Source organism: Aspergillus melleus (genome assembly GCF_016097325.1).
Source record: "Aspergillus melleus strain CBS 546.65 chromosome Unknown contig1, whole genome shotgun sequence".
Taxonomy (NCBI): Eukaryota; Fungi; Ascomycota; class Eurotiomycetes; order Eurotiales; family Aspergillaceae; genus Aspergillus; species Aspergillus melleus.
Window position 1 is genome coordinate 1,625,404 of NW_025763370.1, and position 25,540 is coordinate 1,650,943.

Consider the following 25,540-nt stretch of genomic DNA (forward strand, 5'->3'; position numbering starts at 1 on the left):
CGGCGGAAACAGAAACTCCGCAATCTCCAACCACGTGATGTCACCGCCATCATCACCCCAGGACGACCTCCGCAAGACATCCGCAAGACATCCGCTCCTCTGCGTTGATCGTGCAAGTATCCTGTGAGCCGTGGCTCTCGTTCTAAATGATGCGATGCCAGGGGACGATCTTACTTCGGTAGTTCCTGCTCAGCTCTCCTACCTTACCATCTACAACCCCCTTCTCGGACCGACCGACGAAACCATCCAGGACCAGGTCGTCTTCTATACCTCCAGAGCGGCTCGATTGCGACGGCGCGAGGACTCCGCGGCCGGGATCGATGACAATGATTCAAACGGCGAACACAATGAAAAGTTGCGCCAGATAGGACTGGCGCAGGGGATGGTGAGCTTCGCCAGGTGGGAGCTCCTGACGAACTGCGGCAAGAGTTGCACTGAACAAATATTCCAGGAACTTTTCGCAGGGGAAACCGGTGGAATATATAGAAACGGAGAAGACAACCATAGTACTTCATGAATTGGAAAAGGACTGGTGGATCTTAGCCGTAAGTAACGCCTGAAACATGGACACCGAAGTGTCGTGATGACAGCAGGCGCTGAGATCCTTACAGTGTATCGACCTGACTCGTCTACCTACCGACGCTTCCAACGGATCCTCTTCGCAGCGCGATGCCTCGGATTCCACGTCCGTTCAGTATTCATCGCGGGAGATGTGCCCCCCACACCTGCTGATCCAGCAACTACGCCGGGCTCATTCCATCTTCCTACTTCACCATGATATTACACTGGACGCACTGTATCAACACGTGGGCAGATCTGCGCTCTGCTCCCTCCTTGATGGCTTCTGGCGAAAATTCTCGAAGAACTGGGAAGTTCTTCTTAGCGGAAACCCCGCCGTGGACATGTACAACGGGATCAAGCTCTCTGCCGGCGGCGAGCTTGGCATCGGCGTTGGCGAAGAAGAGTGGGGGAGCGGAGAACGAGAGGTATTTGAAGATTTTGTGGTCCGAACAGACGGTCTTGTGGACCTGGTGATATCGAGATTTGGCGATCCATCGGTGCCAGACGATGGCCAGGCGACCACAAACAAGGCGGGGTCTACCAACGAAGACGAGAGCAACACACGATGGCTTGGCTTAGACACCCACCCAAGGCCATCGGATGGCATCATATTCTCGGGGATGGGGGCACTTTCTAGGCGATCTGTCGCGCGGGTCTCTCAGTGGATGGAATGGATCTACCGATATGGCCCTGACACCTACGGGGTGGGCGATGACCCAAGCTCGCCGCGACGTCGAAAGCGACGCAGAAAACCACGGTGTCGATCATCAAAGAATAACAATGAACACGGAATCCCCTTTGATAATGCAAGCGTCGATGCTAGCTTCTCTCCCGGTATACCTCGTCCACTAGTTACGGGCCAAAGTCCCGCTCCGCAACGAGACTCCGAGGCAGATTCTCAGGCCAGTGGCGAAAGCTCTTCGTCACAAAACGAGGGTGGGAAGGATTGGATCGGCTTCAAACCGGAGACGTTTGTGAAATACCTGACACTTGGCTACGGCTCAGCGTGGGGCCCCTCTTCTGGCACACCTAGCCCGCATCCTCGCGTCGAAGCCCTGAAGCAAGAAGATGGGTCGACCGGCGCAAACAAAAAAACGGCCTCCCCTGCAAGTGCACAGCAGATACCGGACGGGGATTCATTCAGGACCAAAGATAATGTGAAACCTAAGAGCCTAGGGAAGTTCCTCATTGGTTTGCACGAGAACCCAGCCACTGCAGTCACCCAATCTTCGGATGACCCCAATCAGACGAACAAATCACCAGTGAATTCGGAAGAGACGATCGTTCAACGAACATTAATTTTGCAGATGGCAGATCCTCGTGAAGACGCCACCGCAGATGGACAGCGCCCAGGCCCTACGAAACTGCGAGTAGTGGTCTATGTAGTAAGTCCCACCATGCAGGATCATCCAGGGATTCTAGAACGCCACTTCTAACTCCAGAAACCAGCACCAACCGTTCGTGTACACATTCCTCTTTGACCCCGAGGCCCCTTCGCTGGTGGACCCCTCACTCTACCAAAGCATTCATCACCAGCTTACTCCCCTCCACAAGACGCTCGTCAACTCCACATCACCGGCGAATGCGGCCGCCCGGATTTCCATGTCGGAGGGTGCGTTCGACGTCAATCGACGCTTCATCACGAAGAACCAACCCGTCTACGACCTCGTCTATGACCCCTCTAATCTGACCGTCCGTACCTCAATCCCCAACATCCCCGACCTAGGCGCGCATCCCCCTGAAACTCGCGATCCGAACGCAGCGCCTTGGTCCCGAGTGGAAAGCCTAAACATCCACCACCGACTCCTCAGCACGTATGTCGAGACCCGATCCCGAGCCCTGGAGGTAGAGAGAACGTGCAAGACCAGTCGCGGTTGGTGGATTGTCTGGGTGCGGTTTCCCGGCTCAGGCAGCGGTAGCAGCGACGACGGCGACGCCGTCCAGGAGACGCCAAGTCCCGATGGCAGCGAGGCCGCTTGTCAGGAAGCATTCCTCATCCGCAAATCGAGCGACCACGTTCCCTCGGTCTCGCATGGACGCAGCGGCAGCGGATCCCGATTCTTCAGGGATCTAGGCGGAGCGACGTCGCCGGGACTTGCCTCGTCACGGGCAGACACCGGCCCCGGCAAGCTGGTGGAGGGACTAGGACTGGATGCGAGACGATACATTGAGAATTTACTGAGCCTGAATAGATGAATTATTTCAAAACCAAGCTTGGGTCATTTGCACAACTCATTACATGATATTTATTGAAGGTAGCCTCCGTTGAGTTTAGTAAATATCCGAACTAAATAGATACATTGACAGGTATGTACATAGGTGCCTAGTTAGTAGACGCAGTACACAGGTAAATCGCCTCCCTGGATACAACATACGCCCAGTAATTATTTCTATTTTCATCCTGTAAAGTTTACACCATGTTGCCTAACAGTCAACACAGAACACATGTCTCTCGAGTCCGCCACAGTGCCTTCCTGCCTGGTCTACCTCAAGAGGGATCCTTGTATTAAAGTAAACACAATCCAGTCGAAACGGGGTGAGCTCCAGCTAGCTCTTTTGAAACCCACTGTACCGATTTCTTTTTCTGAAGTGTTAAGAGCTCACCCCTATGAGCACCATTACAACACTCTATAGTCCAAGCAGTCTGATGAAGTAATCCACTTATGACGCTGTGTTCAGCATATGGAACGTGCATCTTGGATCCAACTAGCATGTCTTTTGAACTATTCATCTTGGTATCATGCTCCCAGTTTGATCGAATGTCTAATCTGGTTGTCCCACCGTGATTTGAAACCGCAGAGTCTCAGCATTCATACCCTCCAACAGCTCCGGGTATTTGCTGATAAACTCCGGAGTCAATCCCCAGCCACTTTCCTTGGTGAAGACGTCGAGAAACTCCTGGTGGATTTGCAGTTCATCGAACTCATCCCGTTCGAGAATCTCCTGCCCCCAGGGCCACCGCACTTTCATACAGCAGCTCAGATAACTCGTTAGTTCCGTGTAGTCATATCTGTGCCAGTTCTGAGCCAGGTTCAAACGCAGCTGCGGCCAGGGGAGGAGATCGATGCCGACGGGATGGTCATGCTGGAGCTGAGCTAGGGTCGGGTTCTGGAAGCTCACGAGGCGTGCAAATGTCGCTGGGCTTGGAGATACTCGCCACTTACTGTAGTTGTATGCCAGCCAGGCCACGGCGAGACACTCCGAATCCCGGATGGCGCGGAGCCGGATGGAGCGGTGGATTTCGTCAGCGAGCCAGTTTCGTCGGGTTCCGTAGAGTAGAGCTAGAGGCGATGGCTGCGGAGGACAGGTGACGATCAGATCTGGGCGGGAGAACCAGGAGCAAACGATGGAGGCGTTAGTGTTCACGGGGACCAGTGACCAGATGGGGGTAGCGCTGGGCAGGATCCCGGGTATGGTTTCGCGCGGAGAGACAGCAGTAGTAGTCGGTATTGGTATTCCCGGCTGGCTATGCTCTGCAGATATGAAGAGCCGGTTAGGAGGAATCAATGGCTCCGTTGCACCAATGCCTGGGCGCCGTCTGCGTCTTTCTCTTGGTGCGGACTGGCCGTCGTCATCTTCGTCGTCCCACGAGTGGAGTACGTTTCGTAGAGACTCGAGACACGCCCGCAGTCTCTCGTTCTCGTAATAGAGCTTCTCCGTCTGGGTTGGTACGTTCTGGTTGGCCTGTTGGGTCCCGATATTCCCATGATGTCTGTCACAAAAGGATACTCTTTCTTCCAAGCCCCGAATTCGGCTCTCCCTCTTGTCCCTTAGTGTTTGCTGAGCCTTCCTGTCCCGAAGACGCTTCCTCTCGGACGAGGTCAAGGAGATAGTTTGTCTCTGGGAATTCATCTCGCCATGCAGGTGTAATCTCTGACTGCTGGCTTTGACAAATGAGAAAGGAAGAGGTAAGTTTGTGCCGCCGAGATGGAGTCAATGATTCAGGATCGGCGGCGCTGATTCAGCCCTTCGACCCACATGGATATACTCCCAGGCACAGTACAAGGTACGCTGCACTATTCATATGCATAGTCATAGGGCATTAGTATTCCGGCTCGGGAGAATACATCTAAATGATCTGCGGAGAAGTCAGGACATTGTTACTACTACCACCCTCCTTCCCCAATGGGTGGTACTTATCTTTTAGAGTTAAATATTCCCTTGCAGTCTCATCCTGATTTCTCTCAAATCCCTACAGCTAAAATTGTTTACTGCGACTGATTCTTGCCCCAATCAGTATGTTGCATTCTCTAACTGTGCAGGCAGGTCTTGCCATATTTCTTCTTTATTACTGCCTCAGCGCTATACACTCGCTCTACCTCCACTCCTTGCGACGTGTTCCTGGACCCAGACTCTGGATCGTCTTTCCAATCACACGGCATATTTCGGCGATTCGAGGACGGCTGGATAGTGACTTGCGTCAGCTTCATAATAAGTACGGCCCTGTGGTGCGCTACAGCCATGACGAAATGTCTTTCATTACTCCGGAAGCGTGGAAGGCCATATACGGACATGGTCACCAGCAGTTGCCCAAAGTAAAGACCTCCGTCAGCAACCCAATGGACATCATCAGCTCCAATGACGCTGACCATAGTCGGTTTCGCAAAGCCCTATCTCACGCCTTTTCTGCCAAGGCCCTACAAGCGCAGGAGCCCCTCATGAACGGGTATATCGTTAGACTGATCTCTCGGTTGACGGATATTGCGGAGAGTCAGCTGCCAGTCGACCTCGTCAAGTGGTACAACTTGACCACCTTTGATATCATTGGTGACTTAGCCTTTGGGGAGCCTTTTGGTGGTCTGGAGAATTCGCAATATCACCATTGGGTTACGACCATCTTTGAGTCCGTGAAGCTCATCCCATTCGTCAAGACAGGCGATGCTTATCCTGTGTTCTTCAAACTCTTGTCTCTCCTCGTGCCTAAGAAGCTATTGGATGCACGGAAGCAGCAGCATGCGCACACCAGGACCACGGTCCAGAAAAGACTTCAGAACTCTTCTGCCTACAACCGCGACGACTTCATGGACTCGATGCTGCGGCACCGTGGCGGAAAGGACGGCTTGAGTGACGAAGAGCTCGTCGCTAATGCTAATATCCTTATCATTGCTGGCAGCGAGACAACGGCCACTTTACTCTCCGGCGTTACATACTGGCTTCTACGAAGCCCTGATGCGCTCGCAAAAGTGATGACGGAGGTTCGCTCCGCCATGAAGACAGAGGCCGATATCATCTCTACCTCTGCGGCTACTAACCTCCCCTACATGCTCGCTTGCATTGAGGAAGCGTTCCGAATGTATCCTCCCGTTCCGACCGGACTGCAACGCATGACCCTCACCTCGACTTTCATATCAGGCTATGAGATTCCCCCTCGGGTGAGTGAAACCCCCACCCCTCGGAGATTAGGAACCAGTGGCTAACCTCTCGATATAGACAAAGGTGTCAGTCAACCAACTAGCCGCATACCAGTCCCCTCTTAACTTCCATGCGCCAGAGCGCTTTCTCCCCGAGCGATGGTTGCCCGAAGCGAAATCCGACCCAGCTTCGCCGTTCTTTTCGGATAAGCGTGACGTCCCTCAGCCATTCTCTGCGGGGCCACGGAACTGCATTGGGCGGAACCTGGCGTTTGCTGAGATGCGAGTAATTCTTGCCCGTGTGTTGTGGAACTTTGATATGGAGATTTGCGAGGAGAGTCGACAGTGGGCGGACCAGAAGACTTATACTTTGTGGGAGAAACCGCCTTTGATATGTAAGTTGGTTTTGAGGAACCCTAATGTGTAAAGCGCTCTTTGGTTGTCTTGTGTTTAGCATATCTATGATGCTGTTCCGGGGGGGGGAGCATTCACAGTAGTATATCTAGCATTCAAAAATGTACATACGTACTTTCTAAGCATTGAAGGTCCACTGCACACGGCAGTTGATTGTGAATGTGCCAGTTACATTATCTAGTAACACACTAAGCTATACAACAGTTTATCTTCTACAGATCAACTCTCACTTGAACAGTCCCCAGTGCGACATGGCCATGTCTAGTTTTGGGTTTTTGTAGTAGAACAACTACTCATCTATGACTATCTTCTATAATTCATCCCCTAACTCCAATGCAACCCATAACAGATCTAACCCAGACTCCCAGCCCGTGTCTAGTTCCCAAACAGCACCTTCTGCATATCATACTGATACACCAACTCTCCATGCCAAAACCTCGCAGCATCAGCCTTGGTCATATACCATGCCTGATCCAACGCCTCAACAAGCTCCTCGGGCAACGGCCCTTTCTCCAGATCCTCCAAATTACTTTCCAACTGACCCAGACTACTAAACCCCGTAATAACCCCATGCTGGCCATCCGTCACCCGCAGCGCCGAGTGATGCACACACCACCGCAACGCCACCTCCACCAGCGTAAGACCGTGTCTCGTCACCAGGGGCTCCAGGAACGACAGGGCGCTGAACACGCTGGACTTGCAGTATCGGTCTCGGTACATCTGTCCCATAAGGGGGTGGTTGTTGCTGAATCGACCGTCGGATGGCAGTTCCGTGGACTTGTACTTGCCGGAGAAGAACCCTCCCGGCGAGGGGGTTGAAGATCACGATGTCGATCCCGTAGCGGCGACAGCAGGGTATGAGTTCGTCTTCGATGTTTCGGGCTTAATGTCGTTCAAGAACATACCCGTGATGAACGATTTGACTCCGTGGCAAGGACCAGCCTCGACATACCTATTTATATATAGTACCTAAAGGTACTGCGACGAGAGAGAACACGGATTCGGGTCTGTTGATGCCGCCATGGGGACTCGGATTTGTCGAGATTCCGAGTGGTAGATAGACAGCTCGTCCGGAAGTATCGTGGTCCATAGAGCATACATTGAAAGCAATGAATAGCAATGATTCAGCGGACTGATCTGTGAAGTTGTGAACTACCTTGAGCGTCGATTTGACTCGTCGGAAGGCAAAGTCTAAGTGGAGCCGCTGAATCAGTGTCCCCATAGCTCTCTTAGAATTAGGGCATCCCATCCGATGAAAGATGATGACTATATAGAATCCCTAGACGATACAAACAGACATTAAACTCCATCCAGATGGCAACTTCAGGCAGTGCCCCGTTCCACCTCGCCACTAGATGGATCCTTCCACGCCTCCCATCCCAGTCGAACAATATCTGCCTGTTGCAAAGCCCAAACCCCCGGCTCCCTCTTCCCCTCCACGGCCTGCAAACCCGCACTCACAGCTGCCCTTGCAATTGTCTCAGCATGTTGCGCCCACGATTGCATAAGCGCACCGTTCTGGAACCGTCCCAGGAAGCCCGCAATGCCCCTCGCAACAGCCTCCATGGGCCGTCTATCTGCCCTCTTCCTCGACAAATCAGCCCACGATGTAAAATTATCGTATACTTGAACCCCAGCGCCTTCACTGCCTCGACGAGTTCGCCCTTCATGCAGAGCAAGGCGAGTCGGCTGTTTACGTCAGGCTGGCCCGAGGAAATCAGGACGTAGGTTTCCACTCCGGCGTTCTTTGCAGCTTGCGCGAGCGTCAGGTTCAAGCCGAGGTCGATCATGCGTTGGGTTTTGAGGCTGCCAGCTTGGGCGCGCGTTGTGCCTAGTTGCCGAAAAGAAGATACGTGCGTTAGAGGGGAAGATAGATGGCCATGCGCTGGAATCCGCATTGTCGAGGACGGTCAGCTTGGGTCTTGATGACAGCTTCTTGCGAGAGTATGCGTGAACCGCGGAGATAGAGGGTTGCGCAAGGAGTGTAGTCAGAATGTGAGAGCCCTGTTCATTATATGGTACCTCTGAATACAGATATCGATCAGGAGGAGATGGCAGACCACTTACCACAAGACCGGTGACGCCTACTTCCGCCGCGAGTAACATTTTGGATGGAAGGGGAAACGTGCAACTGAGGAACAACGGTTTGACATCGGAGTGCTGAACTATATATGGATCAAACTTCCCGTGACGCGAGTCAGCGTCCAAAGCTTGCTCGTCATCTCGCGTCTATTTCCTATTTCAGTTACCTTGTTAACTCCTTAAGCTTTGGGTAATCAGACTTAAATTGACGGGTGTATGTCTAATCAGGTCGAAGGACTAGCTACTTAAGTACCGGAGCTGTAGAAAGACCCTGAAATGTAATGGGTCTAGTATTACGATATAGCTCAATCTACAATTCTCGAAAGACTTAACCGAGTAAACAAAATATCCAATATCAGATTCGAGTGCTCCTTTTCTCTCTCCACTTTCGATTATGTGGCCATTCGAATAGAACAACAACCTTCCCAATATGGACATCCTTGAGCCGCTACCTATACCTTCAATTACACTGAGGCATTTGGTCAGTCAGACTTTTCCGCTCCTAATGGAGAACAGGAGTGTATCGCGCGAATTCAACAACAACAACAACAACAACAGGAGGAATACTATCCCAGTCACCATATGAACTCCCCCCCCCCCCCGAAACATTAATGTCGAAGAGCTCGCTTCATCAGCTTCCCATTCCTACTCACTGAATGTGAATCAATAGAGAGCAGAGTGTAGACGATCAGGCTTCTTATCAACAAATGTTGAGGAAAGCATCAACCCTGTCCCCATCCCACTCCAATCTCCTTTAAGGCCGGTTTCATCGTCTCGTCACAGACAGCGTCAATCACATTTGACAGGGCCGTGCTTGGATTTCGGGAGACTTCCTTCCAAGGTTCGATGGTGGAGGTACGTCCTACCTATTGGAATGCAGTGTAATGTCTTGACAGATGGTACCAGTGTTGGCACCGTAATGAGTATACACCTTTTTCGTCAGTCATTGTAGTGGGTTATTAACATCATAAGTATTATCGTGCGTAAAGAGAGGAACTCCAGTCGATGGATTGGAATTGAGACGAGAAGGGGTGGGGGATGATGATGTGGATTCGTGCTTCAGCCCCGGTACGAAGGGATGTGATATCACATGCCATGAAGGGTGGCCTCGGATACGAATGTCATACTAGACCCGCCATGAAACGGAAACTGAGCGGCACAAAAGAGCATTGATTATAGTAGATAATAACTGAGTGGTTTGTACTTGGGGACTCCCTTTAAGTCTCAGATTGTCACCGCGCCTCCCGTCCATAAGGCGCGCCCTCGAGGTCAAAACGAAGCAGCAGAAGAGCCCAAGCACCAAAGACAAATGCATTCATTCTCTTCTAACCGGAAGAAGGAAGCGAGTTCGACTCTGGCGGGAAAGAAGACAGACGAGGCTTCGATAGAACCATCAAACGATTGCCCATCACGACTTTTCCGACTTCCTTCGCTCCAGACCCTCCCGATGAATTCGTTTGACGGGCCGGTGGACACACGTAGGGAAAAAACGCCCATCCTCAATTGCTCCGTTTGCGATCATGCACCGACTCCGGGGTAGCCATGACCGTTTGTTGTTCTCTTGCCAGCAAATCCGAAAGTGTCTTGCCATGGTGATCAAAGAAACTGCCCCGTAGGCGCTATGGAGAGCTGGAAAAAGAGAAGAAAAACCCACGAGGTTATGAAGACAACGCCTCCCTAGAAATAAGAAAATAGAAAAAATAGAACAACGTCTGCAAAATCAGAAAGTCGACCAACTGCATAGCCAGATAATCCCATAACCCTCATGTGCCCGTGATTGAACATTATCCACACTCGCATCCAGGCACATATCGGAACACGCCAACGGAAGACCCCTTCTGAGTAAAAGAAAACAACCAAATAGTCGAGACGCTTATCCGTTCATATAATCTCCGCATGAAACAGACCCTTCACGAAGGAGGCAAAACTAGTTTACAGAATGGTGCACTTCTTCTTGCTCTTGTGAGTCTTGGTCAAGAGCGCGGCCCGGGTGGCGGCCTCAAAGACCTCACGGACACCCTCGTTGGTTCGTGCAGAGCACTCGAGGTACTTGTAGGCACCGATCTTCTTGCGAACCTCCTCACCCTAGTGGCACGTCAGAATCGGTCCGGACGCTGGGTACACAGCAAGGGCACTTACCTGTTCGGGGCTGACGGGCTTCTGAGAAGTCTTGTTCAGCTCCTCGTTGGTCTTGGGGTCGTGACGCAGATCCATCTTGCAGCCGACGAGGATGATGGGAAGACCCTGGCAGAAGTGAAGAACTTCGGAAATCCACTGGAGATATGGTCAGCCGATCTGCTCCGGATTTGCCTCCTTTTATAGAAAGGAGAGAAGAAAGATGTCGGTCGGGCTTATCAAGACTCACCTTCTCCTGAACGTTGTCAAGCGAATCGGGAGAGTCGACAGCGAAACAGATCAAGATAACGTGGGAGTCGGGGTAGGAAAGAGGGCGGAGACGGTCATAATCTTCCTGACCAGCCGTATCCCAAAGGGCGAGTTCAACGTGCTTGTTATCAACCTCGACATCGGCGACGTAGTTCTCGAAGACGGTGGGGACGTAGACCTGAGAAAGGGATCAGTTAATTTGATGTCCGTCAGGTTGGATCCGGCTCTCCAGATCTCGGCTTTCGATCACGAGGGGGGAGTGTTGTTCCGGATGGCAGTCGATAATAGAGGGGGGCAGCTGACCTCAGGGAAGGTACCCTTGGAGAAGACACTATCGAAGAGAATGAAATCAGTTCCGAAGCTCATTTCTTTCCCGACCAGGTCGGGGTGTCAATAAATCAGGGAAACTTACATCAACAGACAGGTCTTACCGCAGGCACCATCGCCAACGATAACGAGCTTGCGACGGATCTCAGCCATCTTTGAGGAAAAGCGGATCAGCAAACGATGAAAATTGAACAGACGATCCTCAGGAAGGGTGAAAGTGATAGGGGAAGGAAGAGAGGCTTGTTGCGGGAGATGATGGATGATGGGCGGTGGGAAGATGGAGCAAAGGCTGAGAAGGGGACAGGTCAGGCGCCCGAGGAAAAGGGTTAGTTCGGTAGGTTGGTTAGTGATCACATACGGTGCAGTGCAACGGCGCAGATTAATATACTGAGGAAAGGAGAGAGAAGCGAAGAGAGAATGAATGAGAGAAACTCAAGGAACCAGAGTTTCGGTTTGACAACAAGAAAGTGAATGGGTGGGTGGGAACGACAATAGAATAGATTATGATGAAGTCTCCAGGGGGTGGAGGGAGCTTGTTGGTTGACGGGGGAGAGAGAGGAAAAAGAAAGGACGGGGATGAATTGATGATGGATGGGCGGAAGGGAAGGACAATAACCGCTGGGCTGTACGGGGAGTATGGGAAGGTCAGTAACTTACACTAACTTAGCCCAAGCTGGTTGAACTTATCGGTCGGCCCCGGTGCTTTTTTTTTTTTTATTCTTTCTTTTCTTTCTTTTTTTTGGTTTTAATTTCCTTATCTTTTTTTTTATCTCTTTCTTTCGTACGGGTGATTGTTCTCCGACTGGTTCTAACTTCTATTTCTTTTTCTCTTTCCTTTTCTTTACTCATTTACTGAGGCTCCCTGGTCTTGTACGAAGTACCTAGTTGACTAAGTAACTTAACCAAATTAACTAGGTAACTAAAAGCTTTGAAACGGTTGGCAAGCGATGTTTTGCCCAGCCCCATCAGCTTGAAGCTATGTGGCTGTGAATATTTTCAATTTTACTTTTTCTTTTTTTTTTCTTTTTCGGTTTCTGTGGTTTGGTACTCCGTGCTCCGAAGAGATAATTAACTTTGGCCTTTGATCTTCTACTTCTCAAGTAGTTCTCCTACTGTGTACTATTTTCGTGTGGAGGATGTCTTAGTTCTATGAACGAGAGGAGGGGGGAAGAAGAAAAGGGGATCCAATACATTTCCAGACCTCCTTTTCGCAGCTTATTTCGATGCCTAGTTTTGGTGTCGTCCATTCCTATTGAAGCCACCGTGGCTGAAAAAACCGGGTCATCCTCGTAATTTTCATTACCTTACCGTATGTACTGTAGTATCGTCCTGGTAAACGGTACTTTGACGGTTTGACATCCTTCCTCTTCCTTTCCTCTTCCTTCTGGATTCATTCTCTTTGACTATGGGATATTATTGCTCCTCCGTAACTCTTCTCTACACCGTATGGATACTGATCATCGCCTCCGATCCACTTATCTCCGAATGCCGTCTATGTCATCGTCTTCATCTTCCTCATCTTCCTTCGCAGCCAGACTAGCACTCCTAGCACTCTGAGCATCCACATAGGTATTCAACAACTGACATTACGTATGTGCACGAAGTTCTGTGCTACACAGCAGCAGCAGCATTCAACAGATTTTCATTATTGCGTGGACACGTCAGACCGTTAGCTAAGTGCTAGAGCCTAGAAGCTGGTGGATTCCCTCGACGCTCGGGGTTAATGATTGATATCATGGCTCCAGTCTGAAAGATGAGACGGTCTTTATACAGAGCTATGTTAAGGACCTTCCATGTTGACTAGACCCGATCCGATAGGCCAAACCTGCAATCTTCCAGCTGTCCAGGGAGTCATGACCAGGAACACACATGCTTGGCTTGCACGGACACCTCGCTATCAGGATATCAGAATGGACGGACTCTGGTCTCACGGGAGATGATTACTTTTAATCACGCTCTTGTCCTGTCAGGAGGAGCTGGTCTAGTAGCTAAAGCCTTCGACTTGTTTTCCCCGGCCATTCCAGCTTCAGGATTAGCGACGGGTCCCATCGGCACGCCCACTTCAACGACACTTCAGGTCTCCGTAGTTGGTACTTTGGTGGTAGTTCGTACCGTATAACATTAACCGTACGCTGAAACTGACTATATAAATAAACATACGTGGCGGTGCAGAGGGATCTGCCACAGCCCCTTTATTATCGTATAGTACGGAGTATTAATAGTTAATACTGGACAACGTCAACCTGAGCGACAAGGCAGCAAATCAGGCAAAGCTCACTACGACGTACGATACCGTCTTGTACTGTTATACTTGTACCTGGGAAACCACCAGCCACAGCGGGCGCGCCTTACAGACATCCTGGCGCAGCTCTGCGTTAGTCGCATGTATCTTCTCCTCCTTCTCCTACAGCGGGAGGACTTGCTGCTTCCTCCCATCTCCAGCATAAAACCGAAACCCCCAATGACTCGGGCCAGATCAAAATCCCATCCTTGGTCTGTTCTTCCATCCGCTTAGCCCCGGCTGTTTTTCTTTCTTTCCTTTCCCTTTCTTCTCTCCCAGGCCACAAACGGGCCCCGTTCGTGTTTCAATGTTTATTTCAGAAGCCAACTGCAGCCGACATCTGACATGGCCTAGGACGTGCCACTGACTCATCCTCTGATAGGAGCCAAAATCCCTTGAGCATGCGGTCTCACTGCATTGCTTTGCCGATTCTATCCTTTCTATTGACCATGACATCATGATTGGCAGAATTGCGTGCAAGCTGATGCCTACATGTACGCTCTTGTCATGTGAAGCACCCATTGGTGGACCGACGCCTCTTCCTGTGTCTTCCTGTGTTGTTTCCCTTTTTTTTTTTTTTTTTTTTTTATTGCTTTTGTTTTTCTGCTTTTGCCCCCCCTTAACTCCGTAATCCGTTTCGGTCTCTCTCAATTGCATGCTCATCAAGGGATCAAGCCTTCCCGAGGGATTTATCATATGCTCTCGATTAGGGCCTGCTGTGGAATGATACGCTAAAATCCAGGCCTCGCGCGTCCCGGCGTAGATCCTGCTTGGGCGCAGATCCAGCGTACGGAGTGCATCCAGACAATACGAGCTACCTGGCAGTGGCAACGAACCAGAATCAAGCCATATATTGTGGCCTATGCCGACGGGAATCTGGGGCAAACGAGCCGCCGGCCCTTGACGTGTCTTCTCAACACAGGTGTACAGTAGTAAACTCGGGGCTTCCGATCCTGTGCTATTTGTCCGTCAAGAAGGTACGGAGTTCGCCGTACACATGTCCAGGATTACCTGGTACTGGACGGAAATTATGTTCCATGTTGCATTGTCTGATGTCGGACGATAGGACCCGGTCGTTCTTTTGCTGTGGTCGCCCTTGCTCTCTTCCTTCCTTGAGGGTTTGAAGAGAAGACCAGCAATGATCAACTTAGCTACACCTCAGTAAAAGTCTCGAGCATAAGTAGTAGCATTCTTTTGGCAGCAAGCACCTACCGCATGGCTATTTGAACGACCGAGATGCTATCGATACAGACACTTCATGGATAATCCTACCCAGGCGAACAGAATTTAGTTAGGATGTAGGCTGTCAGGCACTTCATGTTCTTTTCTACATCACGGTTTAAGCATAAACTAGACCGAAGATAGAAAGATAACCAATTATATACCTTCTTGTTCTAAAGAAAGGCGGACTTCTCAGTGGCCCGTGCACTGTGTCCACGTGATCTTTCAGGGCCGCAATTTTCCCTCGCGGCCATCGGGCTACTTCCAGTTGCTCCCGCGGAAATCGTCGACCGGCCACCCCAAGACACACGCCCGTCACGATGCAGAAGGTTATTCGAAGGACGGCCCTGGCCCGGAACCAGGCTCAACGGAAGGCCATCCGCGCCGCCAAAACCGCCGAGCGCGAGGAATTGAAGGACACGCTGCGCCAGCGGTTCGCCTATAACCGCATACAGCTCGATGCCATCCGCTCCGAGCGAGAACGCCGCCGCGAAGATTGGTTGCGAGGACCCCTGGCGCCTCAGCGGGACGCAGGACCCGATGGTGCCTCATTCGGTGCCTTGAGTCCGCAGGCCATGAACCCCCCGAGCATCCCCAAGCACCTCCGCCGGAAATATATCAACATTGCTCCCGGCGACCGGGTGTGTATCATCAAGGGCAAGGATAAAGGCAAGATCAACGAGGTCACTCGGGTCGATGAATCCAACGAGACCGTCACGGTGAAAGACCTGAACATGGTATGCGTGCTGCTTCTCCCGGGCGCCGTGGCTTCCTCTCTCTCTCCGCTTGGCAACTCGTGAACTGACCGAACCGGTGTCCTTACAGGCCGACGTACATTTCCCCGAATGGCTGAACGAACAATACGGCAGCAAGACCCCCTTTCAAACAGTGAGCCTGCCGATCTCCATAGACAACGTCAAACTGGTGGTGGCTCTGGATGACCCGGCCACCGGCCAAACGCGAGACGTCTTGGTCGACCACGTTCGCGGCGGAGAGCCTTTCCTGGAGCGCGAGTACGCTACCAACACTCCCCGTCATACCCGATACATTGCCGGCGAGAACATTGAGATCCCGTGGCCTCGCAACGAGCCGCTCAACCTGAAGGACGAGGAATGGGACACTCTCCGTATGGAGGTTGAGACGCCCACGTGGGTTCCGTCCCTGCACAACTCGCCGTTCCCTCCCAGCGTCATGGACGAACTACGCAACAAATTCTCGAAATACCGAACAAGGCACGACCCCGAATGGGTGGAGGCGAAGAAGATGGAAGATTACAAAAAGGAATACCTTCAAAGCAGGTCTTTGTGGACACCCAAGGGAGAGCTCCTGGCCATGATCCGGGCCAAGAAGGAAGCCAATCTGAAGGCCAGAAAGGACGCCAACGGCAATTACCTGATGGATACCCAAACGATTGGATTCATTGAGGAGTTCATGAAGGGGAAGACGGCAAACAAGGCTTGAGGAAGGGGTCCGAAAAGATCTGTTTGGCTGAGGGATTTTCTTTAATATTTTGTTTTCTTTTCGTTTCCATATCTTGTCCCACACGCGTGTATACAAGCTGTATTTCCTGTAGCATAGAAATGACTGTATAAGATTTACTACCAGCGAGACTTGTAGGGGCTGTGTTCCTGGCCTAAGGGACAGTTTATCTAGGTACATAGTAACTATCCAGCCCTGTTTAGATCGCAGCAGCTCGGCGAATAGGAGGAATTACTGGAATCCCCCTGATTGCGTGTGGATTGCGCCGGGTCGACAAGCCACCAGGGGAGGGAGCGAGAGCGAGTGAGTTTCGCATCCCATCTTCTTTCTTATCCGCGGCCCTGAACTCTTCTCTCCAACCCACCTCTCTCGATCCTCCCACCAACTGCCTAATGTGTATGATTATTTGCTTTTAGTTTTTCTGCTGTTGATCGCCTTCTTCAATCATGGCCTTTGCCACCATCAACTCCTCGACCCCGAAGAGTATTCCGGCCATTGAAGATGCCTTTGCCGCCGAACCTTCTCTGAAGAAACGAGTTTACGAGGCGATCGGTGCGTCCCCTTCCCCAACGCGATTCCGGTCCCTGCGCGAATCAATCCTAAGGATTTCCAATCCCGCGCTGGATGAAACAAAAAAAAGCTAATCGTCCCCTTCCTCTTCTCCAGGAACGACCCCGCAATATATACCTTTATTCGAGGACATCGCGCGATACACCTCCAGCCTGCTGGCCAGGAACACGAACCCCATCATCCCTCAACCTGTACAGGCCGCCGCCGCCGCTGTCCCCGACGGCCCTGCGGCGAAGAAACGCAAACTCGAAAAGGGCGATGCTGCCACCGGCAACGCCCAAACGCCGGGAGACTTGAAAGCCGACCTGCCTTTACAATTCTACATGCCGGATGTGTCATTTGCTATTCCGCAGCGGAAAAAGTTGACGCTGGAGTCTACGGCCGGGCGCGGGTTTCTGCGCGCGAGGAATCAGACGTCGAAGGAGGTTGAGTTTGGGGTCGCGTGGGATAAGATACGTATGTTTTTCCTTTTTCCTGTTATCTGTTCTTTCGCGTTCGGTTTTCCCCTCTATTTTGATTCTGATCCCGTACTGATTATACTGTTTTCAAAATCCAGAACATGTCCTGTGTCTCCCAGTCCCCGAGAAAAACCAACGTCAAACCAACTTTTGCATAATTCCCCAATACGGCGACGGCATCAATCCTCCCCCCAACGGGGAGCCTGCACCCGAGTCGATCGTATGGACGGTGGCCGACGGGCCTCCCAAAGCGGGCGCCTTCACGGGGAACGGGCAACAGATCGCGACCACGGAGGGCGAGACGGCCGAGCAATTGGTGCGGAAGACACTGAACGAGAACCTCTCGCAGACGCAGGTGGTGCGTCCGGACGAGAGGGAGTTCGTGAGTGCGATGCCCGAGGCGCATCGCAAGGGCGAGAAGGCATACCATGTCAAGGCGTTCCGTGGGAGTAAAGAAGGTATGAACAGTTCATGTCTCCCTTCATGCCTCCGAGTGCTAATACATTATCTCTTTTTTGCGACAGGTTACTTATTCCTTCTGTCTACGGGTATCCTATTCGGATTCAAGAAGCCATTGCTCTTCTTCGCCTTTGAAACCATCGACTCGATCTCCTACACGTCGGTCCTCCAGCGCACATTCAACCTAAACGTCATGGCCCGTCCGCTCGCCAGCGAGGAGACACAGGAATTCGAATTCTCCATGATCGACCAGGCCGACTTCAGCGGCATCGACGCTTACATCAAGAAACACGGCCTTCAAGACGCCAGTCTCGCCGAGGCCCGCCGCGCGAAGCGGTATAACATCAACGGCGTAAAGACCGAGGACGGGAACACCACCACCACCGGGGAAGGGGTCGCCGGGGAGGGTGAGGAGGAGAGCGAACTACAAAAGGCACAGCGCGAGCTCGAGGACCAGGAAGATGAAGACGAAGAGGACTACGATCCCGGTAGCGACTCCGATAGCGACGGCAGCGGCTCCTCCAGTGACGGTGAAGACAGTGAAGACGGTGAGGGCCGGGCCGACAACGAAGATGACGATGACGACGACGATGGAGATCGAGACCTCGTGGCCGATGAGCTCGGGAGTCAGGCGGAAGATATTCCAGACGATCAGCTGTGATTTGATTTACCCCGAGGAAATGGCGGGGCATGTACTTTTTTTTCTAATAGATTGTCCGGGACACAGCTTAAGGCATCCATGGAAACTCTTTTTTTTGGAGGGAGGCAAAAGTAATTAGGGCTTCTGTGGGACGGAGAACATGTCCTCTTATCTACCTAGATGTAACACTACACAGGCCTTGACATTGAAGTATGAGAATGGCACGCGACACAACCCAGGACAATCAATCCACTATTTATGATCACAGAGCTCTCTTTCCTGTCACATTTCTTTCAGATTTCCATCACCTATATCGGTACCTTTAAGAAGAAGAAAAAAGGAAAGAGAAAAGAGGAAACCAAACCCTACAGCCTACAACGGTAGAGCCATGGAAAAATGGGCACGCGACAAGCACTTTTGCACGGAGGCAAAAAACGGGTCAGATACACTTTCCCCAAAGACCCGATCTATTACAGAATGGTTCCCCAGATAGGAAGGTTGTGATATAAAGTTTCATCATCTATCAATGGGTGGGCCATGGTTACAACCTCCGTCCTGTTCCACTGTAGCTTACTTACTTTCCTTCTCTGTCGCATACTTCGCACGCGCGCAACTCTCTCTCTCTCTCTCTCGTCCGTCAAGGACCGAAAACTAGATCAGAATGTCCCTTCCACCTGCATAATATCATTATTACTTTCGTTTATCGTTCGCTTGACTCCCCTTCTATACATACATCTACATTATACATATATAAATTGTCGGTTTATGTCCCGTTCTTCTAAATGGGATGGGTTACAGAGGGCATTAGTATGTGCCCCGTGGAGAAAATCGATGACGTCGTCGAATCGATCGAGGACTACCACCCCGGGGGATACCATCCAGTTCACCTAAACGATGTGTTCAATCGGCGATACGAAGTCGTTGGGAAGCTGGCTTTTGGTCAGACGTCGACGGTATGGTTGGCCTGGGATCGACGGTATGTATAAATCACCCTTGTGGTTGAATCCTGTGAGGATAGGTCAGGATCGAATTGACGCCCATGGTTGTGGAACTGCAGGTTGGAGCAGCAAGTGGCCTTGAAGATCGTCAAAGCCGCCGCATCCAAGGATAACAAGGAGCTTGAGATCCTTCGGCACCTGTCGGACCCCGGCCTGGAGCATATGGGCAAAAGGCATGTCGTGAAGTTGTTGGATCACTTCGAGCATCACGGCCCCAACGGTACTCACCTGTGCCTTGTCTTTCCGGTACTGATATCCGATGGCAAGGAAATGGTTCGCGCGGGCAAACCGTGTCAGATCAGCAGTGTTCAGGCGATTGCTAAACAGATCCTGCTGGGACTAGATTTTCTCCATTCGCAGAGCATCATTCACTGCGGTAAGGACCTATCCCACGGTTTCAGACAAAATGAAGTCCGGGCACTGATCAATCTCGTGGTTTGCAGATCTGAAACCTGCAAACATCATGTTTGTTCTGGAGGGCGTCGCCTCCTGCGACGGCTTCATCAATCCTCCCAAATTCGTGTCCGTCGAGCCCTCGAACGGGCTCCGGAGAGATCGAAGCGTGCCGGAGTATTTGATGGCTTCTCAGAGAGGGCAGGTGACATTTGAGGACGTTGACCCTGCCAATCTCTTGGTTCAGTTGGGCGATCTGGGCGGAGGTAAACTTTTCCTCCCCAGCCCTCCCTTTGTTTGTTCTCGTCGCATCAATATTCACTGATGATGACAGCTGCATGGTGTGACCAATGTCCACAGCGGCCGGTGACACTGATCCCTTTGCGCGCGCCGGAATTGATCCAGCGAACAACTTGGGATTGGAGAATTGACATCTGGACCTTGGGTTGTCTGGTAACGTTGTCCACTTTTCCCCTCCTCAGGATGTCCCTAGGGGGGCTGTCCAATCCTGTTTTCTCCCGTGGACAGTAGACTAATGACCTGCGATATTGAAGATATATGAACTAGCGACAAATGAGCAGCTATTCCCGGTATCAGATCTAGGCACATCGGAACAGATCGACCGAGAACATGGAAGGCTTGTCGACAATATGATGGGACACAGCCCTCAGATGTTCGAGGCGTTTGCTTTCTTCCTCCAGGAGAGGCTTCGATCCAACTGGGGGCCTATGGACGTGCAGCAGGATCCTGCATCGTTCCTGTGCTCGATGCTGCAGCGAGACCCTCAGGCACGAAAGTCAACGACGGAGTTGCTCCAGCATCCTTGGATGATGGAGGAAACGGCGTGGTAATTAGCAACCCAAACATACTGTGTAATACTATGGTGACAGTGTACTTTGTGTCGATGATTCAAGCTGTGGCGAGTGCATCCTGCATACTGCTCGATCGAGTAGAGGTATCATCCAGTCATCCAGACCAATCGTGCATCCTGATGGTCGGGGAAGATTTTCTGTTCTGGCGATGATCACTCTGTTCTTTTTCTTCAGTTTTGCCCTTGAATTCCTTTTCCTGGTTGGGTCAATGCGGTCTGTGTGGATCGTGTACTATGTATGCATGCGTATCTTCAGCGACTCGTCTCCATTTACAATCAGACAAGTTATGACTAGGCATGTCTCGGTCACACACCATGGAGGAGGGGAAGTTCGACTCCACAACCACGCAGTCATCGAACGTAAACCAATGACCCCTCAACATGTGTAGACGCCCCGTCCAGAGCTGGCCTGACAATGTGTTTCAGACCAAGGACAATGAGTGCACCGTACATACTCCGTGGAGAGGACGGAGTCAGATCAGGCGATTTGGCAAGCGGTCGACCACCATTCACGATCGGCCAACATTCGAAACTCCAATCCGAGTGGGGAGTGGGTGTGTCCATTGACGTGTCAGATGCATGGCCCTGGCATCTTTGACCGTTTTTTTTTTATTCTTTTTTCGTGTGTCAGGCCCCGATCGACGGCTCCGTGAGGCGCTAGGAAGGGTGCTGGTCGTTTCAGCTTATCCTGGCGGTGTGCATATGGAGTACTACTCCGTAGAGAATAAAAATACAATTTGAAGTGGAGATGGGGCAGGGCAGTGCAAGAAAACTGGAATATAAATTGATGATAGACGGAGTGTGATAAAACATATTTAAAAGAAGCAAAAAAGGAAATCCAATGGTCCCAGAGAGGCTCGAACTCTCGACTTCGGAGTTATTAGCTCCGCACTCTAACCGACTGAGTTATGGGACCATTTGTTGATGATGCCGCTTATTTTTTGGCTCTATGGATCTAGGATATACTTCGGTGTCAATTGTCCAGGGACGGGTGCCTTTTTTTACTTCCCTCGGGTGGTGTTTGCCATGATGTGTCAGACGATGGAGACTCGGTCTGTTAAGCTTATTTCATAAGAAGAACATGGTGTATGCATCATATCGGTGAATACCTGTTCCATTTCGCTCTGTGATTCTTGCGTGCACGGCGGCTAGTCGTATCCCCGTGCCAGCCGGTTTCTCTTTCTGGTGGTCTGGTATGGCTCGTTGGGTTAGTCCATTTACATTGAGCTGATATACATACCCTATCCCTGGCTTATCGGTGGAGCCTTGCTCTGGGGATTTTCGTTGAAGGCCCGTTGGCCGGTTACTCTACCCGCGAGATACAGGTTGATATATACTGGCGGGTCATCATCGTGGCTCGCATAAGTAGAAGCCGGGAAGCCACCCACGAAAACCAAATCTGTGGATGCAATTGAACAGAGTGACTACGAAGGTGGTTATCGAGGAAGAAGAGGTTGCAGGTGTTGCCATTTAGGATAAGCAACTGGTGAATTGACCTGACCGTCTACACCCCAGGCATCCAATAAACAAATGAGTGAGTTACCCTAGTAGCTTGATGAGAAAAGAGTACAAAGACCGTCCAGGACTTAGATATACTATGCAGAACCGTACCATGATCTCACCCCCGCCCCCTCATACATATCTAACACGGGAATCTGCTCCGCACGGCAGAGATCCAGAACAGATGCCTTAGTTGACTCGCCAGGTCATCATGACCGTCTACCCCATTCATCCTGTCCCGGGAGGGGATCTCTTCGCACATACAAGACCATTGTCAGTGCTATCCTTTCTGCGGCCCTAGTGACACCTTAAGGGTAGATTCCGCCGGGGAACCTGAACCAGGGCGTACTGGACTGATGCCCGAGCCAGACATGGTATCCATGCGTTTTGAGATTTTTTTTGACAAACAGGATGGATGGAATAGATACACAAGCATTTGCAGGCTGTGCTGATGCTAGGAATCTTTTCATATCTGGCTCGGTTTTATATGCCGTCTGATTATCAATGGATTCAGTAGTAAGGTATTCGAAGTCTTCCTGGTGTTAGTCCCACCAAAAGCACTTTACCAACACATGAAGATAACCTACACTTATTTCATGTGTGAATAATCTGTAACGTGCCAATGAGATGAGAATGAAAACCTAATGTGATCCCAATCCCTATGAGCAAGAAACACGGCATTAAAGTCAACGATATAGTCCCGTCCAGGTGGATGTGCAAAATGACTGGGAACAAGGATGCAAAAGTTCGGCGCCTTCATCCCATCAAGGTCCCATAACTCAGTCGGTTAGAGTGCGGAGCTAATAACTCCGAAGTCGAGAGTTCGAGCCTCTCTGGGACCAGCGTTTCTTTTTTTTGTTTTTGTCTCTCTTCTGTGCCTGCCAATTCATTCGATCCGACCACGATATCCGAAAGATAGGAGGAGGGTCGGCTTTTTGCCGGCTCCGGGGGCGTCAATGTACTCCGTAAATGCATCTGTCAGGTCCCGCCAAGGCTCTAGGATTGAAAGAGGGATAGACGGCTCTAAAAAAAAAATCCTGGTCAGGCTACATGGGCCGAGGGCTTGCGCTAGGTCCGTGGTTCACAGCGCCCTAAGGGATTATTCCACCTGATAAGACACGCCGTAAGCAGCGTTTGTGGTACAGCGATGCCGCCTCGATGCATTCACTGTATAATTGGCTAGAATGGTCAATGGAAGATGTCCGTACCTGAATTAGGTAGAAGCATTGCAGGACCTAAAGGTACGATAAAAAAATGAATAACCAAAAAAAGAAATTGCTGGTCCCAGAGAGGCTCGAACTCTCGACTTCGGAGTTATTAGCTCCGCACTCTAACCGACTGAGTTATGGGACCGCTTGTTGATGTCTGCCGCCAAATGTTTGACGATATAAGCCTAAAACTGCAGACTGGCAAACCGTTCGATCTTGCGGGACCAACAAATGACAAGTGACAAGTGACTCGTTGCTGGCATTGTTTACTCCGTCTCTCTCTCTCTCTCTCTCTCTCTCTTCTATCGACCACATTCCCAAGTCTCCCGATTCACATGGAGCGCCCGTTGTCGAGTCCGGAGCTCCCCGATCACCGGGATCGACTGTGTCAATGCTTTTCTTTTTCGGCCCCCTGAACCCAGAAAGTATTAGGGATTTTGTGATCCACGATCGGACTACAGCAAATAATAGAGCCATTATTGGTGGCTGTATCGATGGTACGATACGCCATGGATACGGTACTCCGATCACTGCCATGTCTCAAAGCTTTGCAGTAATCTGTAGGCTGTCTGTTCCCCTCTGAAGACTGAAGACAAAGCGATGATAAGTTTGCATGGGCGTTGTCCCTCGGCCGCTAAGAATTCGGGGGCGACAATTCGAGCACGCGAATTGGCTGAGCGCAGCGTCTACGGCCACTTGACTACTGTGCGGATTAATTAGGGTACCTGACTAGAGATACGGACGGAGTCTTTGGACGGATATTAAATAGTAAGACTAAGATTAAAATTACCTACCTACGGAGTAGTAGCACTGTAGACTGTACACCGTAGTAGACTAGTAGTACACACCCCTAGGGTTACCATACCAGATGGAATTCCCATGGATCCATGGCATTCCGGCGTTGCAGTCCTTTCTGGTTTAACTCAGATCCTGACAGAATGGAAGCATGAGAGAGAGAAAAAGAGATGGAGAGGAAGTAACCATGGTAACAAATGAGAAGCGTCCCAATCCCTTACACAAGACATCAAAGACTCCTCCGGGATCATCACCTCATGGCTGCCCGGTTCAGGTTTGTCGGGTCCGTCGGTGACATCAATGATACCACCGGCAGGGAGAAAGGAAACAGGGTCGACAGCTTTCTTAGCTGGCCAGAACCCACTCTGGCCGCGGTTAGTCTCCAGCTCTCAACCGTTCGTCGCCCAACAGCCCACGCGCTAAGGGGGCCGCTAAAGACAGTAGTTTAAAGTAGTCCCTGGGTCAGGACGAGTCCAGGCCGGAATCCAGATTTCCGCTTTGCACGGGGGGGAGGAATGATAGATAAATAGTCGAGAGGGAGGAAGAAGACGGAGGGGGAGAGGGGAGGAGGGGAAGGGGAAGGGGATGGGGATAAATAGGTGCAATATTATTGACCGGGGGGGAGGAAGCAACTAAATAAGAAGAGGAAGAGGAAGAGGAAGACGAGAAGAAAGAGAAGAAAGGGTAGAAATAATTACCGCCCATCCCCTGACACTGGTACGGATACCGTATAGATACTCGAGGGAAATTTACACAGCCTGTCCTGTATGTATGTAAGTTCCTCGGGTACAGTACCTAACCAGTAGGGGTGTAGGTATCGTATGGTATTCTTCTACTGTAGAGCAGATGAAAATTACTGCTGCCTGTTTTGATACGGTAACTCCCTCATCGCCTTCTCCGCCTCATTTTGCTTTCCCTTTTTTTTTTTTTTTGGTGTCAGTCAGTCCATCCTCGTCCCGGCCATTCGTTCTCTCCCTCTCCCTCTCTCCCTCTCTCTGCTCTCTTCGCGCTATCCACTCATCCACTCATCGCTCTCCATCGCTCTCCTCCTCCCATCTCCCTCTTTTGTTTTCTCCTCATTCCTTTCCCTTTTCCACTTTCCCTCTGTTCCCCCCCCCAATCCTCGTCAACCGCTGCTCCAGTGCGGTCTATCGTACTGCCACGCAGTTGGTTTAGTCCTCGGGAGTCCTTTTTCTCTTCGCTTTTTCTTCTTTCTTTATTTTCTTTTTTATAATTTTCTTTTTTTTTTATTAAAACTCCCTCCCCCTTCATCCCTCCCCTTTCAGCATTCGTACCGAATTGTCAGCCCGCAGACCCAGCTGTCGGCCCCCGAGTTTCGCCAGTTCCTATCACGCCCTTCCTGTCAATCACCTTGTCTGGAGGTTTCCCCCCCATAGTATTTTCTCTCCGCTTAGTACCACCGGCGCGGTCATCCGAACTCGCCCTCGTTTTGCTGTCCTCCCTCGGCTCGACTCTACCTGCATATCGGATTCGTGAATGAATGGTCCAGCTCCTTAAACGCCAGACTTCTTGTGAGATCCCTCCCC

The 25,540-nt window shown here is 51.0% G+C and overlaps 11 protein-coding genes and 3 non-coding genes across 14 annotated transcripts; 7 read left to right on the top strand and 7 right to left on the bottom strand.

Annotated features, from left to right (window-relative positions):
- Positions 1-154: 154 nt before the first annotated feature.
- On the top strand, positions 155-2,757 carry LDX57_000628 (uncharacterized protein; the record flags this gene model as incomplete). Its single annotated transcript, XM_046082276.1, has 4 exons — positions 155-399; positions 452-545; positions 612-1,946; positions 2,011-2,757. 4 exons carry the CDS (start codon positions 155-157, stop codon positions 2,755-2,757), a joined length of 2,421 nt encoding a protein of 806 aa, XP_045938233.1.
- Positions 2,758-3,324: 567 nt separating this feature from the next.
- On the bottom strand, positions 3,325-4,413 carry LDX57_000629 (bZIP transcription factor; the record flags this gene model as incomplete). Its single annotated transcript, XM_046082277.1, has 1 exon — positions 3,325-4,413. The coding sequence occupies one exon, from the start codon at positions 4,411-4,413 to the stop codon at positions 3,325-3,327; it is 1,089 nt and encodes a 362-aa protein (XP_045938234.1).
- Positions 4,414-5,030: 617 nt separating this feature from the next.
- Positions 5,031-5,978, top strand: LDX57_000630 (cytochrome P450; the record flags this gene model as incomplete). The annotated part of the gene is made up of 1 exon (XM_046082278.1): positions 5,031-5,978. The coding sequence occupies one exon, from the start codon at positions 5,031-5,033 to the stop codon at positions 5,976-5,978; it is 948 nt and encodes a 315-aa protein (XP_045938235.1).
- A 723-nt stretch (positions 5,979-6,701) lies between these two features.
- LDX57_000631 (uncharacterized protein) lies at positions 6,702-7,055 on the bottom strand (the record flags this gene model as incomplete). Its single annotated transcript, XM_046082279.1, has 1 exon — positions 6,702-7,055. The coding sequence occupies one exon, from the start codon at positions 7,053-7,055 to the stop codon at positions 6,702-6,704; it is 354 nt and encodes a 117-aa protein (XP_045938236.1).
- Positions 7,056-7,649: 594 nt separating this feature from the next.
- FMP52_1 (Protein fmp52, mitochondrial) lies at positions 7,650-7,892 on the bottom strand (the record flags this gene model as incomplete). The annotated part of the gene is made up of 1 exon (XM_046082280.1): positions 7,650-7,892. One exon carries the CDS (start codon positions 7,890-7,892, stop codon positions 7,650-7,652), a length of 243 nt encoding a protein of 80 aa, XP_045938237.1.
- A 132-nt stretch (positions 7,893-8,024) lies between these two features.
- LDX57_000633 (uncharacterized protein) lies at positions 8,025-8,432 on the bottom strand (the record flags this gene model as incomplete). The annotated part of the gene is made up of 2 exons (XM_046082281.1): positions 8,025-8,029; positions 8,180-8,432. 2 exons carry the CDS (start codon positions 8,430-8,432, stop codon positions 8,025-8,027), a joined length of 258 nt encoding a protein of 85 aa, XP_045938238.1.
- Positions 8,433-10,340: 1,908 nt separating this feature from the next.
- On the bottom strand, positions 10,341-11,273 carry rho1 (Rho family GTPase RHO1; the record flags this gene model as incomplete). Its single annotated transcript, XM_046082282.1, has 5 exons — positions 10,341-10,493; positions 10,548-10,682; positions 10,774-10,971; positions 11,097-11,124; positions 11,206-11,273. 5 exons carry the CDS (start codon positions 11,271-11,273, stop codon positions 10,341-10,343), a joined length of 582 nt encoding a protein of 193 aa, XP_045938239.1.
- A 3,625-nt stretch (positions 11,274-14,898) lies between these two features.
- On the top strand, positions 14,899-16,441 carry LDX57_000635 (mitochondrial 54S ribosomal protein uL24m). Its single transcript, XM_046082283.1, has 2 exons — positions 14,899-15,359; positions 15,448-16,441. The coding sequence occupies exons 1-2, from the start codon at positions 14,943-14,945 to the stop codon at positions 16,081-16,083; spliced, it is 1,053 nt and encodes a 350-aa protein (XP_045938240.1). The 5' UTR covers positions 14,899-14,942; the 3' UTR covers positions 16,084-16,441.
- rtt106 (putative negative regulator of DNA transposition (Rtt106)) lies at positions 16,442-18,460 on the top strand. Its single transcript, XM_046082284.1, has 4 exons — positions 16,442-16,653; positions 16,768-17,127; positions 17,228-17,587; positions 17,654-18,460. Exons 1-4 carry the CDS (start codon positions 16,548-16,550, stop codon positions 18,247-18,249), a joined length of 1,422 nt encoding a protein of 473 aa, XP_045938241.1. The 5' UTR covers positions 16,442-16,547; the 3' UTR covers positions 18,250-18,460.
- A 928-nt stretch (positions 18,461-19,388) lies between these two features.
- Positions 19,389-19,835, top strand: LDX57_000637 (uncharacterized protein; the record flags this gene model as incomplete). The annotated part of the gene is made up of 1 exon (XM_046082285.1): positions 19,389-19,835. One exon carries the CDS (start codon positions 19,389-19,391, stop codon positions 19,833-19,835), a length of 447 nt encoding a protein of 148 aa, XP_045938242.1.
- A 434-nt stretch (positions 19,836-20,269) lies between these two features.
- Positions 20,270-20,470, top strand: LDX57_000638 (uncharacterized protein; the record flags this gene model as incomplete). The annotated part of the gene is made up of 1 exon (XM_046082286.1): positions 20,270-20,470. The coding sequence occupies one exon, from the start codon at positions 20,270-20,272 to the stop codon at positions 20,468-20,470; it is 201 nt and encodes a 66-aa protein (XP_045938243.1).
- Positions 20,471-21,332: 862 nt separating this feature from the next.
- On the bottom strand, positions 21,333-21,406 carry LDX57_000639. The gene has a single exon. It is a non-coding gene; the product is annotated as a tRNA-Ile (tRNA).
- Positions 21,407-22,758: 1,352 nt separating this feature from the next.
- LDX57_000640 lies at positions 22,759-22,832 on the top strand. The gene has a single exon. It is a non-coding gene; the product is annotated as a tRNA-Ile (tRNA).
- Positions 22,833-23,269: 437 nt separating this feature from the next.
- LDX57_000641 lies at positions 23,270-23,343 on the bottom strand. Its single transcript has one exon. It is a non-coding gene; the product is annotated as a tRNA-Ile (tRNA).
- Between the last annotated feature and the right edge of the window lie 2,197 nt (positions 23,344-25,540).